This window comes from Triturus cristatus, chromosome 9 (genome assembly GCF_964204655.1).
Source record: "Triturus cristatus chromosome 9, aTriCri1.1, whole genome shotgun sequence".
Lineage (NCBI taxonomy): Eukaryota > Metazoa > Chordata > Amphibia > Caudata > Salamandridae > Triturus > Triturus cristatus.
This window is the reverse complement of record NC_140592.1, coordinates 1,500,549-1,516,248: the sequence shown is the minus strand read 5'-3', so window position 1 is coordinate 1,516,248 and position 15,700 is coordinate 1,500,549. Positions and strand designations below refer to the sequence as shown.

Here is a 15,700-nt window from a genome sequence, read left to right as displayed (position 1 = left end):
GTCCCTAAGAGTTGTACTCACCTTTGTGTGTGGCCCCTAAGGGTGTGTGACTCTCCTTTATATGTGGCCCCTAAGGGTATGGTCTTACCTTTGTGAGTGGCCTCCAGGGGTATGGTACGCACGAGTATGGTTCTCACCTTTGTGTGTCACCCCTAAGGGTATGGTGCTCACCTTTCTGTGTGGCCCCTAGGGGTATGGTACTCAGCTTTGTGTATGACCCCTAAGAGTATGGTACTCACCTTTGTGTGTGGCCCCTAAGGGTGTAAGACTCACCTTTGTATGTGGCCCCAAGGGTATGGTACGAGTATGGTACTCCCCTTTGTGTGTAGCCCCTAAGGGTATGGTACTCCCCTTTGTGTGTGGCCCCTAAGGGTATGGTACTCACCTTTGTGTGTGGCCCCTAAGAGTATGGTACTCACCTTGGCATGTGGCCCCTATGGGTATAGGACTCATTTAAGGCATATGAGCTGCAGATCACACACTTAGCATAGATCGCCATCTGGTGTTGGGCCTGGATGTTTGCACTTGTTTTTGTCCTGGAAAAGTCTTTGGAAGTCACAGGATAGGTGACTCCTCCTTTGGACTATAGTGCGCATGGGCATCGGCTTCATCCTCAGATTGTTTTTTTCCGCCATCGGGCTCGGATGTGTTTGTCGCGCTCCAGTTCGGAACCGTTACCGATTCCACTTTCGTCGCGCAATCCTTCAACCTTTCGACGGTATTGTCTCGATCGCGAACCCTAATCGAAGCGCATCTCTCCAAAGCGAAGTCCTCGATTCCGATCGTCGACGAAGGCCTTCGGGCCTACCTGGGCCTTGACTTCTGGCTCATGGAAAGGATGTCCTTCAAGAAGTGTCCTCAATATGGGTCGAAGTTTCCCCACACTGATCTGCATGAGGTGTGCAACCTCTGCCTTTCACCAGAGCACGAGGCCAGAGACTGTCTAGCTTTTGCCTCTTTCCGCTCCAAGAAAACCATTCGGGACCGACGCGTGTGAAGAACCATGGCTCGCTCGTCGACATCATTCCCAGACGACATCTTCCAAGAGGGCGTCGACGTACCAGAGAGAGAGCGGGTCGAAGAAAGCCTCATCAGCGCCTCAGAAGCCGATGACTCCGACGTCGAAGAGATCACTCCGGCGCAGCGGGTAGTAAGTAAGAGCATCGACCTCGACCTCCTCCCTGCACCATCGATTAAGGGTTCGGTCACACCTTCGCCTTCGGGCTCAGGTGCACACCGAGAGACTGCTTCCCATGCCCCACCCTAGGGCCCGGCAAAGAAGCCTACTAAGCCTTCAGGCAGCTCGGGCTCGAGTCAGCCTGCCGTCGGTACTGAAACACAATCACCGGCACCGAAAAAGAAACAGCCCTCCTCCTCCATGCCGACAGCTGCTTTCACATCCAAGCACATGGCACCAAAACCGACAAGCACCGATTCCTCGACACCGAAAAGACATTCGGAGCCGAACAAACAACCACTTCCAAAGGGTTCGGATTTGGAGCCAAGGAAAGCCTTGAACCAAAAAAACAAATTCCACAGGCCAAGGACACTGTAAAAACGCACGGCTCCAAACCAAAACAACACAGAACCACTACAGTGTCGGTGCCGAAGAAGCCTACGGAACCGAAACGCTCGGCAGCGAAAGACCAACCTCCAGCAGAAGAGTTGTTCACACCAGACCCTGCTCAAAAGACTCTAATAAGGGATCCTAAAACTGGTCAATTAACGCTTAGTTCTAGGAAAAGACCACTAGATGCGCCTGCACCGGCTCCACCACCTAAAAAGATGGACTTTGCCACATCTCCTCTAAGAGTCCCTTCTCCAACTCTTCCTCCACCACCTCCTCCTCCACCTCCCCACCACACCGTTCCCCTACACCATCTCCTACACCAGTAGACGATGATGACACTTTGGATGACATAGCGGAGGGTCCAGACGATGTACCACTAGGGGATCCTAGTCCACCTTCTTCCCCAGACCCCTGGGATGATTATAACACACCAGATGTCCCTAATGTTCCACAGGATGACATCTACCCCTCCAGAGGACACCATGGGCTGTAATAAGCTCGTCCACAGAACTACCCATTACCACGGGGTTGACTTGCATACAGACCCCATAGAGCAGGATTTCCTAATGGATACATTTGACACCAATCAAAGGTCCACCTCAATACTACCTATGCTTAAAAGGGTTATTAAGCATGCACCTGAAGTCTTTAAAGATCCTGTTAGGGCTCGAGTTATTAACCCCAGGATCGAGAAAAAATATAAAGCGGCCCCTGCTGACGCAGCTTACATTAAAGGCCCAGTACCCTTAGACTCCCTGTTAGTTTCTAATGCTAGGAAGAGGGCCAATTCCCAGACATCAGGTGACGCTCCACCATCCGACAAAGAGTCTAAACTCTTGGACGCCTTCGGCAAAAGAACAGCCTCACAGGCGGCTAACATATGGCTCATCGCGAACACTCAGGCGCTGTTAGCCAGGTATGATAGGGCACATTATGATGAACTAGAGTCCATAATGCAGCACCTCCCAGATAAATACAAAAACAGGGCCAATTAACTCATACAGGAGGGTAAGCTTATCATCAACACCTCCATCCGTTTCGCTCTTGACGTGACAGACACCGCCTCCAGAGCGGTAAACACAAGGGTCCTTTTGCGTAGGCATGCCTGGCTACGCATCTCGGGTTTTAAACCTGAAGTTCAAAGTTCCATACTCAACCAGCCATTTGATCAGGAGCACCTATTTGGCCCAAATGTAGATTCAACCCTTGAAAAGATGAAAAAGGATACGGACACAGCTAAATCAATGGGAGCCTTGCAGTTGCAAGCTCCCAGACGTTCCTTTCGTCGCTCACCTTACAAGGGCACCCCCAGAGGCTACTCCTCAGACAACCCCTCCACCTCTTACAAGGCTCCCTCACAGTCTACGTTTACCAGAGGTTACCAGAGAGGAGGCTACGGAGGAAACAATAGTAAAGGCAGAGGCAAGACCAACAACACCCGCTCTGCCTCCACCCCTACCCAATGACTTTCCTCCACTTCCCCCGGAACCATTCCACTTCGGTCGGGAAACACTACAACAGTTCCTGACTGTCTGGACCCACATCATTACAGACAGGTGGGTGCGAAAAATAGTTCAATCAGGTTACTGTCTGGAACTTGTTTCTACCCCCCCACTCATACCACCCAAACAACACCCAATGTCGTCAGAACACTTATCTCTGCTAAAGCAGGAAGTGATCTCCCTTCTACAGAAGGGTGCAATAGAACCAGTTCCCCTGCACCAACAAAAAACAGGAGTTTACTCCCTGTATTTTCTCATACCAAAGAAGGACGGCTCTCTCAGGCCTATTCCAGACCTCAGACCTCTAAACCTGTACATACAATCACACCACTTTCACATGGTTACACTCCAGCAGGTCCATCCTCTTCTTTCACAAGGCGACTTCCTTGCTACTCTAGATCTCAAGGACGCCTATTTCCATATTCCCATTCACGCAGCTCACAGGAAGTATCTAAGATTTGTAGTGGATGGCCAACACTATCAATTCAAAGTACTCCCTTTCGGAATCACAACAGCACCACGGGTATTCACCAGGTGCCTAGCGGTAGTGGCAGCCCACTTAAGAAGACAACACATTCACGTCTTCCTATATCTGGACGACTGGCTCATAAAAGCCAGCTCATACAGTCAGTGTGTACATCACACTCACACCACTATCCAACTACTCCGCAACTTGGGGTTCACAGCAAACTACGCAAAGTCTCATTTACAACCGTCCCACATACAACAATATCTTGGTGCCACAATAGACACCTCAACAACATTAGCCTATCCCAACCCGGCCAGGATAGCAAGCATGCAAGCGCTCATAACCAAATTTCAGCCTCAACACTCTCTCCCAGCACGAGTGTTCATGCAGCTAATAGGGATGATGGCCTCTTGCATACTTATAGTACCTCATGCAAGACTCCAGATGCATCCTCTCCAAGAGTACTTAGCACGCCAATGGAACCAGGCTCAAGGTCAGCTAACAGATCTGGTGTTGGTAGACGGTCGCACTCATCGATCTCTGCAATGGTGGAACACCAAGAACCTTTCCAAAGGGTGACCATTCCTAGAGCCAGTTCCACAGATAGTCATGAAAGCGGACGCATCGCTCTCCGGCTGGGGAGCGCACCTATTACATCACACCATGCAAGGCAGGTGGAGTCCTCAACAAAAGTTACTCCACATCAACCACCTGGAGCTACTAGCCATTTTCCTAGCCTTAAAGGCTTTCCAAAAAAACATATCAGGCAAAGCTGTCTTAGTCCGCACAGACAACATGACAGCTATGTACTACATACAGAAACTAGGCGATACACACACTCTGCAGCTCTCTCAACTGGCACAGAGCATATGGAGATGGGCTATACCCCACAACATCTTTCTCCTAGCTCAACATGTCCCAGGAGTCCAAAACACCATAGCCGATCTGTTAGGCCGCCAAATGCAACAGATTCACGAGTGGGAACTTCATCCACAAGTTCTTCAGCCATTCTTTCAAATGTAGGGACAACCAGAGATAGACCTCTTCGCCACCCACGAAAACGCAAAATGCCCAAGCTTCGCCGCCAGGTATCCAAACCCATTGTCCAAAGGCAATGCGATATGGATGAATTGGTCAGGCCGATTTGCGTACGCCTTTCCACCTCTCCCACTCATTCCAATGGTAGTGCGCAAACTACAGCAACATGCACTGACTCTCATACTAGTTGCTCCAACTTGGGCCAGACAACCGTGGTACACCACATTACTGGAACTGTTGGTAGTTCCCCACCAAAAACTACACCTCTCCCCACGCCTCCTAACCCAGAACCATGGAGAGATCCAACACCCGGACCCAGCTCAGCTCAACCTTGCGATCTGGCTCCTGAGGTCTTAGAATTTGGTTACCTTAACCTTCCCCCTGAATGCATGAACGTCATTAAGGAAGCTAGACGTCCCACCAGTAGAGCCTGCTATGCAGCCAAGTGGTAAAGATTTGTAATATATTGTCATAACAACAACATCAATCCCCTTGACGTGTCTATCCAACACATCATAGGTTACCTACTACATATCCAACACATCATAGGTTACCTACTACATCTCCAAAGGTGCAACTTAGCCTACACATCTATTAGGCTGCACCTCGCTGCCATAGCAGCCTATTTACAAAATAGACAACACTTATCACTTTCCAGAGAGCCTGCCATCAAAGCCTTTATGGAAGGCCTCAAAAGGATAATTCCCCCAGGGTACCACCCTCACCTGTGTGGAATTTAAACATCGTTCTCACAAGACTAATGTCTCCTCCCATTGAACCTCTACATAAATGTGAGCTCCAGTTTTTAACATCGAAAGTTGCTTTCCTAGTAGCTATCACTTCTCTTAGAAGAGTTAGTGAACTGCAAGCGCTAACTATTCAGGAACCTTTCCTACAAATCCATCACAATAAGGTTGTCTTCAGAACCAATCCAAAATTCCTCCCTAAAGTCATTTCTCCTTTCCACCTCAATCAGTCTGTAGAGTTGCCAGTGTTCTTCTCGCAGCCACAGACAGTCGCAGAAAGAGCTCTTCATACCCTAGATGTCAAAAGAGCATTGCTTTATTACATTGAAAGGATACAACCTTTTCGTAAGACCAAACAACTTTTTGTGTCATTCTAACCACCATACAAGGGCAACCCCATATCAAAGTCTGGGATAGCTAGATGGATTGTTAAATGCATACAAATTTGCTATCGCAAAACGTACTTTATCTGTTCCTCCTAAAGCCCACTCAACACGAAAGATAGGGGCTTCAATGGCATTTTTACGGAACATTCCCTTAGATGACATCTGCAAAGCAGCCACATGGTCTACACCGCACACATTCGCAAAACACTATTCTGTGGATGTGCAAACAAGACAACAAGCTAGTGTGGGCCAGGCTGTACTCAAAACACTATTTCAAACTACAGCAACAGGTGCTGGTGGTCGCCGCTAGGGATGGGTACTGCTATACAATCTATGCTAAGTGTGTGATCTGCAGCTCATATGCCTCCAACGGAAAATGCTACTTACCAGTATGCATCTGTTCTTGGCATGTAGAGCTGCAGATCCACACACGCCCTCCCGCCTCCCCGGCTACCTTTATCTGTTCCAGTACTATCTTATTTAGATACAGCATACACAGGCATCTTTCTGTCTCTTACAAAACTCCATCATTTCTCTGCTGGCTAAAAACAATCTGAGGATGAAGCCGATGCCCATGCGCACTATAGCCCAAAGGAGGAGTCACCTATCCCGTGACTTCCAAAGACTTTTCCAGGACAAAAACAAGTGCAAACATCCGGGCCCAACACCAGATGGCGATCTATGCTAAGTGTGTGGATCTGCAGCTCTACATGCCAAAAACAGATGCATACTGGTAAGTAGCATTTTCCTTCTTTGTGTTTGGCCTCTAAGGGTATGGTACTAACCTTGGCATGTGGCCCCTAAGGGTATGGTACTCACCTTTGTGTGTGGTCCCTAAGGGTGTGGGACTTACCTTTGTTTGTGGTCTCTAAGGGTGGGACTTACCTTTGTGTTTGGCCCCTTACTGTATGGTGCTCACCTTTGTGTGTGGCCTCTAAGGGTATGGTACTCCACTTTGTATGTGGCCCTTTAGGACATGGGACTCCCCTTTGTGTCTGACCCCTAAGAGTTTGGGACTCACCTGTGTGTGTGGCCCCTAGGAGTATGGGACTCAGTTTTGTGTGTGGCCCCTAAGACTGTGGTATATACCTTTGTTTGTTGCCCGTAGGGGTACCTCGTTTATTAAGGCCCATCACTTGGTTGCCATGTTGCTTAACAGGTTCGATGCTGACTAACCCTAGCAGATTCCCTTGGTCCCAGGTACTACAAGTATTCCAGTTAACCATCCACAGTGGGGAACACAGACAGGGGTGTCCCATAAATCTCTACTGAACGTATCCTAAGAGAGCCCGAGCTAAGAAATTAGCACCATCAGTCGTTGACACCCCCTAAGCACCTCCTATGTATATAGTGTCATGTTTTAGGCATTGGTTTGTGTAGTAGTCAGTACATAATTCTGGGGAGACAGCTGAAGCTCCATGGTGGCCAGACCAAGAAATGACAGGGGTTCACACATCTAGGAAGGGTTATAGTTTCCATTATTAAGGTCGAATAAACTAATGTCTTTTTGCTCTGTCATTCTCCACTATTCACAATTACTTAATTGAACCAAATTAACAAAGATAACATTTGTACCTTCAATTTAAACTTATTTCTAAGATCCATTCTGGCATGGGACACACCAGCGCGTTTGTACTTTTGCATTTATGTTTTTTATTGTGCTGACATCTCATCTTGTAGGCTCTGCGTAACATTTGAGTTGACATCAATACACATTTTAAACTTGGGATTTGGAAATGGATACATAATGCACCTGTGATGACCAGTACTCTATACTCATGTGTCTTGTAATAATATCCCTTTTTTATGACAGGGCAAGAGTTGACGTCATTTTCCATAAAGGAGGAAGAGACCGAGTGTTTGGACAGTGACATGGACAGGGTCCGCGCTCCCTCAGGCGAGTCCGTTTATTTATCTTTTGTTAATACGTATTACTCACAGGTTCTTGCAGGGTGTGGATTAAAGCTACAATCTACAGTGTGGTGCAGTTTCCAGATCCTATGAACAAAGTGCGAATGGGCAGGGTCTATGCACATCCACAGCCAGTGCGCAGAGCACACATGGAAACATTCTCTAGTCTAGAGGGTGGACATATCTTTCCAACATCCTATTTGTAAAGTACACACAGCCTGATTTGCATAGACTGTAAAAAGTACTTTTAATTTGCATTAGCAGTTTGTTATTTTTTAAGTCTAATTCGGGTCCGTAACTCACAAAAACATCTTTCATTTGCATTATTACCTCTGAGATTATAACACATGAATCCATTAACTCCATACTGTACGTCTCGGGGGCATTCACCTGCTCCAAAGTGTCTTTTGCAGTAACATGAGAATGACAAAGATCAGGTGTTCAGGTGTTTACCTTTCAGGTGGATTTTCTGCTGGTTTTCGAAGACGAGGAATTGGATTCCCGGTCCTGGAGCTTGTCTTGAGGAGACTCCGGACAGTGAAGCGCTTATCTTATGGGTGTAGAAGCTGGCTCTTCATGTGATCTATCCAAAATCTGATATACTGTGGAAAGAGTCCAGGACCCCTTATGGGTGGACAGGGGCTTCCTGTGGAATCCCAAAGGGATCTGTTAGGGGGTCGCGTGGCCAAGCAGCATTAGGCCAGACCCAGAGGAGTGCAAGACATCTGCAAATTCACACAACGATCAATGAATGACACACACGACGCAAGGAGATTCACACCAAGCATCTTTATATATGTTTAGGCATCAGAGAAAATTTGTTCATGTAAGGACAATTTTAAATATAAATTCTGCAGTGTTATCCTATGAAAGGAAGAACAATTTCTACAAACAGGTCTATTACAGCGACTTACGGGCCCAATCTCCAGGCGTTAAGGTGAGTGGGAGGCAAGGTCCAAGGCGGCACCAGCAGTACACCACCAGCGGCACGAGGACGACCGGGTGCAAAACAACATCAGCAGCTCAATGTATTTCAATGGAGATCAGTCAGTCCAGAAAGAAGCTGCAGACTCTGGCCAGGAGAGCAGTCAAGCTGAACCAGCAAGTAGGCTCAGGCCTGGCGATGCTCAGAGACAGGCGGGCACCTTTGGTCCTCTTCTCCAAGACCCAGGACCGACGGGTGCAGAGGTGACTTCAGGCATCAGGTTTTTCTTTACTGGAGCAGTCGCGGTTGAGGGGGCCTACATAGAGAGGCTGCAGGCAACGTTGGGGAGTCCAGGAGAAATTAAACCACAGTGGACCCGAGCGCTGGGGCCCTTGTTGACACCGGTGGCTTCAACTCGGGCCTGTGGCAACAGGTGCAGTGGTGGATTCGGGTGTCGGGTTTTGGCGGTTCCGAAGGCCTCAGAGCCTTCTCTTTTGGAGTTTCGTCAGAACAGGTCCAGTGTTCACAGGAGGTCTTGAGTCTCTTTCGCAGGCAGGCAGTCCTCCCAGGTTTCTGGAATCAACAGCTGCAGGACAAATTGACTTTGCCGCAGTTTTTGACGATGGATGCAGACAGGCCGGCAGGGTTGGTACCAGGTCAGCAGCCTCTTCTCTCCTCTGTGCTTTTCCGTCTCTTCAGTGTCCTCTCTTTTCTTAGTTTGTCAGATTCTGCTTCTCTGGTGCCAGGGACACCCCTAAATACTGAATTTCGGGGCATTAATGGGGTGTAGGGTAGTAGTCAATGTGCTTCTGACCCTTGGGGTCACTACGCCCCCTACATGAGAAGTGGGCCTAACGGTATCCCAGAATGCAAGTATGCCGTCACAAAGATAGCTACTCCTGAAAAATCGTGCCCACCTCAGTAATCCACCTTAGGGGTGGTACTAGCCTGGATGTGACAAGCCTCCCTGACTAGATAATTTTCCCACCTGTCCAGGTGCCAAGCGGGTTCTGGACAAAAGAATCGTCTTCCTCTTCTGTGAGGAGGAGCCAAATTTGCATTACAAAAGTGTCAGCCCTTGGAGGCTTGCTGCCCAAGGAAGGCTAATCAGCAGGTCATCCTATGGAAGGGGGTGTTACACCCTCTACCCGGACAGGCTTTTGTTCTGGGACTCCTGAGAGCAAAAGGCTCTCACCCTAGGAGGTCAGAACAGTGTCTCGGGTGGCAGGCTGGCAGAGACTAGTCAGGGAGCACACCAGAGGCTAATAGGTTTTCAGGGGGCACCTCTAAGGTGCCCTGTGGGAGCAGTGTGGGTTTATCAATACGAGATGTTTGATACCGAACATCCCTGTCTTCAGTGAGGTCATCATGTAGCTAGGGAGCTCGTTTTCACCAGTGTCCAACTTGTCTTAAATTGCCTTCCCTGGTTACTTGCGCTGGCAGTAATTGAACTGACCAGCACCCCCAGGGGCATATCTGCTCAGGCAGATATGCCCTCATGTGCAGTACTGAGCACCCTGCCTCTCAGGGGTGCTGTAGGGGTGACTTAGAATCGCCACATGCAGTGGTAGGGGACATGGCCACAGGAATGTGTGTCGTGTGTTTTTCCCCACTTTTGTCTGCACCAAGACATGCAGCCTGCAATGGCCGCCTTGCATGTGCTTGGTGAAGGGTCCCTTATGGTGGCACAGTTAGTGTTTCTACCTTTAGGGACCCTTTTTAGTACCTCAGGCCGGAGGTACCAGGAGTACTAGAGACTTGCAGAGGGTGCTAAATGTTTTGGTAATTGGGGGAAACTATTGTACAGTTTTGGAAAAGAATACTGGTACTGGGGATCTGGTTGGCAAGTGTACTGGGTAAAAGAAGTCCAAATGTAGCCAGGTAATAGGTTCCAAGAATGTAGTTTATTAAATCCGGTTCCAAGTAAGTAAAAGGAAGATAGATGGTAAGTAAGATGGTAAACGGTAGCCCCACCAGGAGCAAGCATCCCCCCGCTGCTTAGCCTGCATCCACCAACTGGCACCCCACACATAACCAAGCAACCAGGCATTCTGTGACCTCATCACACATTCCAGCACTCATCCTGGGTGAGCAGCAGGCAAGATGCAAGTGAAGGAAAGGAGAGGCCACAATAAAGTTACCGCAGCAAGAAACCAGCACACTTCAAAGTATCAATATATACCAGACAAAAAGTGGGCGTGGGTAAGGCAACAAGTACGCAGCGTCCCACTCCAACCCTTTGTTTAATAAAAGCTACTTATGTTCACTGAAACTCATCCTGAGCTACTAATATTAATATTGCTGTTATAGTTATAGTAGTTTTATATGTACAAACAAGATTTCATTAGCGGGCACCCCATGCAGGATTACTGCCAGCGGTCCCCTCAGTTCATCAGGTAGGGTTACCGTTAGTAATGTAAAAATAGGATGTATCAGTGCTGAATGCCTCTTCATGGGTAATGCAGACCAGCTGTAGCTGCAGTGCCATTAGCACCACGCTACCAATAGAAGTATAAGACTCCCCAATGCAGCATAATGTATCACGCAAATATGAGCGTACCTTAAATGTATTTTTAAATTTCAACCTTTTTCATGCAAACATCAACTTCTGAGTTCTTCAGTTCAGAAAATACACATTTTCAACTCTAATACATACTTTCAATGTTAGTATTCATACACTGATTCAACCAAGCATAAGCGTCTAGTTTATGAGGCTGGGCTGCATGGGAGAGCTCCTTGTAGGGAGCTGGAGAGCTGCCAGCCGCTCACAAGCCTCGTTGGAGAAGCCTGTCTTATCTGAAGCTGGGGTGACGGGTAGGAGTTTGTTTCTGCACCTGAACTGTCTGGCCCCTCTCGAGGCTTTTAATGCGTTGTTTTCAGGTGCAGGGCTTTGTAAGCTTGGCAGCTACACTTCGAAGGTACATCTTGCCTTGAGGCAGGCAGTTTAAGCTTAATATGGCAGGAGCGGTGTGCTTGTTTTGCTAATATTAGCTGTGGCATTAGACCAGTCGCTTTTAACAGCATGTGGTGTTTTAGGGAGGCTGGTGAAGGGTGGCCTAACCCTAGTCCTTTGAGAGGCGACTTAGACCTTGACAGCTGTTTTTAGATCTAGGTGAGTGACATAGTGTTCGATATTTTAATCGTTTTTGTAAGTCATGTTTTGCTGATTTTGTCAGAAGCTTGTACAGTGTTTAAGTTTACATGTTTTGATGACCAAAATCTCTTGTGATTTTGCTGATGTGACCAGTTTTGGGCGATGTTTTGCATCTTCGTTGATTTGCTTAAAGGATGGATAATGGTTGAATAATGAATTGAAGTCAGTGGGAGGAATTCTGTCTTTGTGGTCTTGCATTTGAGAGGTCTTTGCTGCGTTCATTGCTGGATGCCTGGGAGCTGGGCTCTGTCTGTATGGTCTGTTTTGAGTGATTCTTGAGATTGGCTGATAGTTTTCGATCATATCAAGGTTCAAGTGTGGTTTTTTAAAGAGCAGTTTTCTGTGTCGTATTTTTTTATATTGCAATATATGTCTGTTTTGGAGCGATGGAGCCGTCTAAGAGAGACGTTTGGTAAAGTTCTTCGAAAGCATAGGTGCTGATGGTAGGGGGGCTGCAGAACCCCTTCAATAACCCTGCCAGGTTCTGAAGGTGAATGAGCAATAAAGATGCATTTAAATGTTTTTATCTGGTAATAGTTGCTCCTGTCTTTTAAAGTCAAAGGTCAAATTTCGGGTAACATCTTCTGGCAAATGGCTGTTTATTCTTCAAACATGGAGACTGGTGTTTACATTATTTGACTGCAAAGTGAGATGGGTCTGTAAAGTTAATAATGTGGCAATCTTGCAGGGTGCAGGTAGTGTTAAAGCAACGGTTGTAGGTTGTCACTTTTTCCTAACACACAGTAACATTTAAATGCCTGTAGTTAGCTGTACAAATGTTTCAGAATATATCAGCAGTTTGGAAAACACACATTAAGCACAATGTTTTGTAGTTCTGAAGTGTGATGGAAACAGCAATTTAAATAGGATCAAAACAAATCAAGACACCTCGGGCCTGATTACCGGTTACGAGTTTGGCGGGCAGAGTTACTCCGTCACAAACGTGATGGATATCTTGTCCGCCAAATCACAATTCCATTATATCCTAATTATTATAAGCCAAACTCCTAATCAGGCATAGAGCTCCTGAAACCTGATTTCCACACATTGTCGTTTGCACACGCAGTGTAAAAATGCTTGAGCAAATTTGGGGGCCATTTTATTGGAAAATGTGCTGTCAGTAATGATACTGCGCTACTAAACTATGCTTTTGCAATATATATGCAACAAAAACGAAAACCATGTGCTATAACATCAAGAGCATGCGAACGCAGGCTTGGTTTTTGGGTGAAACGCGGCTAGAAAGTGTAGAAGAATACAAGTACCTTGGGGTAACTATTGACAATAAAGGGAGTTTGTTTAGCACAGAAGGCTGCGGTACAAACGAAGGGCTGGTCCTGGCTATTGCATTTAAAAACCTGAACAAAAAGCTAGCTCGTCCCGCTCTGAAGCCTCTCCTGGAAGTCGTAAGAGCAAAACTTATTCTAATAATCTCATATGGAAGCGAAGCATTAAGAGGGCAGGATGCAAGCACCCGACACAACGCAATCTCTCGAGTTTACAGAATTATATTCTCCTTGTCAAGTTACACCTCTCCTGCACAGATAAGGTTGTTAAAGCAGTCATTAGCTAGACTCGGTGCACATATAATATGCTGGAACAAGATTAGGAAAGCCAAACCCAACTCCCTCAATTATTTACGGGAAGAGCCACAGCACCGCAACACATCACCAGCACAAGTGTACCTGCAAGAGTCCCTTGTCCTTACATGTCTTGTACAACCATGGGACCATTCTCTCTAAGGTTAGAGAGGTACAACCATGGCAGATTTAAAGGAAAGAACCAAGAAGTAAGAGAAAAACAAAAAGCGGAACCAGATAAGGCTCAAGCAGAGTGCACACCGTTTTCTCTAATGAGATTTATATTGGATCAATGTGAGCTGACTAGGTCTTCCCCTGCACAGATACCAGTGACCATCCAATTCCGAGTTTGTAAGAAAGTGTACTGTTGAGTGGGTGGATGGCTGTCCACCTCACAAAAAAAAGTCACTAAGCTGGTAGGTCTAGGGAAAGATTTCAGTTATTTAAACCGGAGCTCAACCTCTGGTAACACAGCACAGTGCAGACAGGCTTAACATAGAGAAAACGTGCAAAGAATTAAAAAGAGTTAAAAAGTAAAAAAAACACAATATAAATTCCCACTCTAATTTTTAGATATAGACTAATATTTATTTAACAAAATGACACTGTAGAAAGCTGGGTATGTCTTGCAGTACCCCCCACCCACACATTCTGCCTGGTATCTGATGCACCTATGACTAAAGTGTACTGGGCTCCTGGCAACCAGGCCCCCAGTACCCGTGTTCTTTCCCTAAAAATGTACAGTTGTTTACCTACCGCTGTAAGTCCCTAGTAAATGGTACCCTGGTACCTAGGGCCTGAGGTACTAAAGAGGGTCCCTCAGAGCAGCAGTACGAATTGTGCCACCCTAAGGGACCCCTCAACAAGCACATGCACGACTGTGCCGGAGCCCAAGTACTCACGAAGGTGGTTCAATCTTAATATGCACCCACTTACAAAACTCACTGCGGAGAATCCTTGCAGCTCCGGAGAGGTCGACGGACAGTTTCCACCGTAGGCAAATTAGAGCTCTTTCAAAATAATCAAAACATCAATAACATTTAGATTTTTTGCGATTAATCCATAATGAGATGCTGCTGAAGGTTTCAAAAACCTTAATGTATGGTATAGATAGAATCTCTAATTAGCTTTATTCATTTTTTTTCAAGTTTAAAGAAATATAAAATAGATTTGGTTAAAAACACATAGTGTTCTATAAAGAAACACAGTAAGCTAACTAAAGGACCTATTCTAAATAAAACCCAGAAAGAATTCCTCTGGAGAAGAGCAAATTAGAGATGACCTTCTCATAAAGAGTAGTTCTGGAAACTCAGCTGAGTTCCATACAGCTGCAGTACCAACTGTAAATAAAAATGCGATCCTTACAGTAGCATTGATCATTAATAATCCAAAGGTCGAGAATCAAAAGGAATCTGTCACATTAACCAGGTAAATCAACTCTCCATAAAGAAGAGTTTCAGGGCAAGGAACGATCCAGCAGCAGGACTACTGGAAAAGAAATTAGGAGGGAATGTGGTGTATGGAAAGTGAAAGGGTGTCTCTCCTCCTAAACTAGCTCGGAACACTCATTAATTTAGATTCATACTTTCGTAACAATCCTGTAGACTTCTTCTGTCAATGTCCAATGTAATTAGTTCACGGGCTGGTGTCATCAGTCATACGATGTCAGTCATATGATGCTTCTTCTTCCAATTCCCACAGTCTGGACTCTTGTCACCATGATCGATACAGTTATTACCGTATTTGTTACATGAGGGAAGGCGGTCATGAGAACTTTCCTACCTAAGTTAACGGATGCACTAGGACCTTGTTGTGTGAACAATGGCTAGTCAGTAACATGAAAGCAACTATCAATGTTATTCGGAAACAGCAGTCTCTAAGTCATCGCTTAACATAAGCAGTTTTAATAAGCTCTTTGTATTCTAAGATATGATCTAATATGGGGCGAGGAGCTGGATGACACAATCTTATAGTCAGCATATTTCTAAAGGATGTCACTAATGCTGAGCAGTTTTACTCTGGGCCAGATGTACGACCAGCAAAATTGCGCTTTGCAAATTGTGACTTATTTGCGAGATGTAATTTGCCATGTGCAACAGTGTGTTTCACTGTTTGCGATTCCCAATGGGGTCGCAAATTGCAAGGTTCATTAATATTAATAAACCTCTCGCAATTTGCGAGCCCATTGGGAATGACAGGACCTCCCAGGTATGGTGGCCTGCTGAGCTCAGCAGACCACCATGTCTGTGACTGCTTTTAAATAAAGGGCAGGCAGTGGTCCCTGGGACCACTGCCTGCCCGTACAAAATATTTTTAGAGACAATCACAAAGTGGAAGGGGTCCCCTGGGGACCCCTTCCAAATTGCGATTCCATTACCACCCTCTTGAAGAGGGTGGTAATTTGCGAGTGTGCGTCGCA

General features: G+C 46.4%; 1 protein-coding gene across 1 annotated transcript in view; it reads left to right on the top strand.

The window, feature by feature from the left end:
* LOC146797213 (uncharacterized) overlaps positions 1-15,700 on the top strand; it is a 118,958-nt gene that overhangs the window by 66,728 nt on the left and 36,530 nt on the right. The window contains exon 6 of the mRNA XM_085624171.1: positions 7,525-7,608. Within this exon, the coding sequence (XP_085480297.1) occupies positions 7,525-7,608 (84 nt within the window). The remainder of the gene's footprint in view (positions 1-7,524; positions 7,609-15,700) is intronic.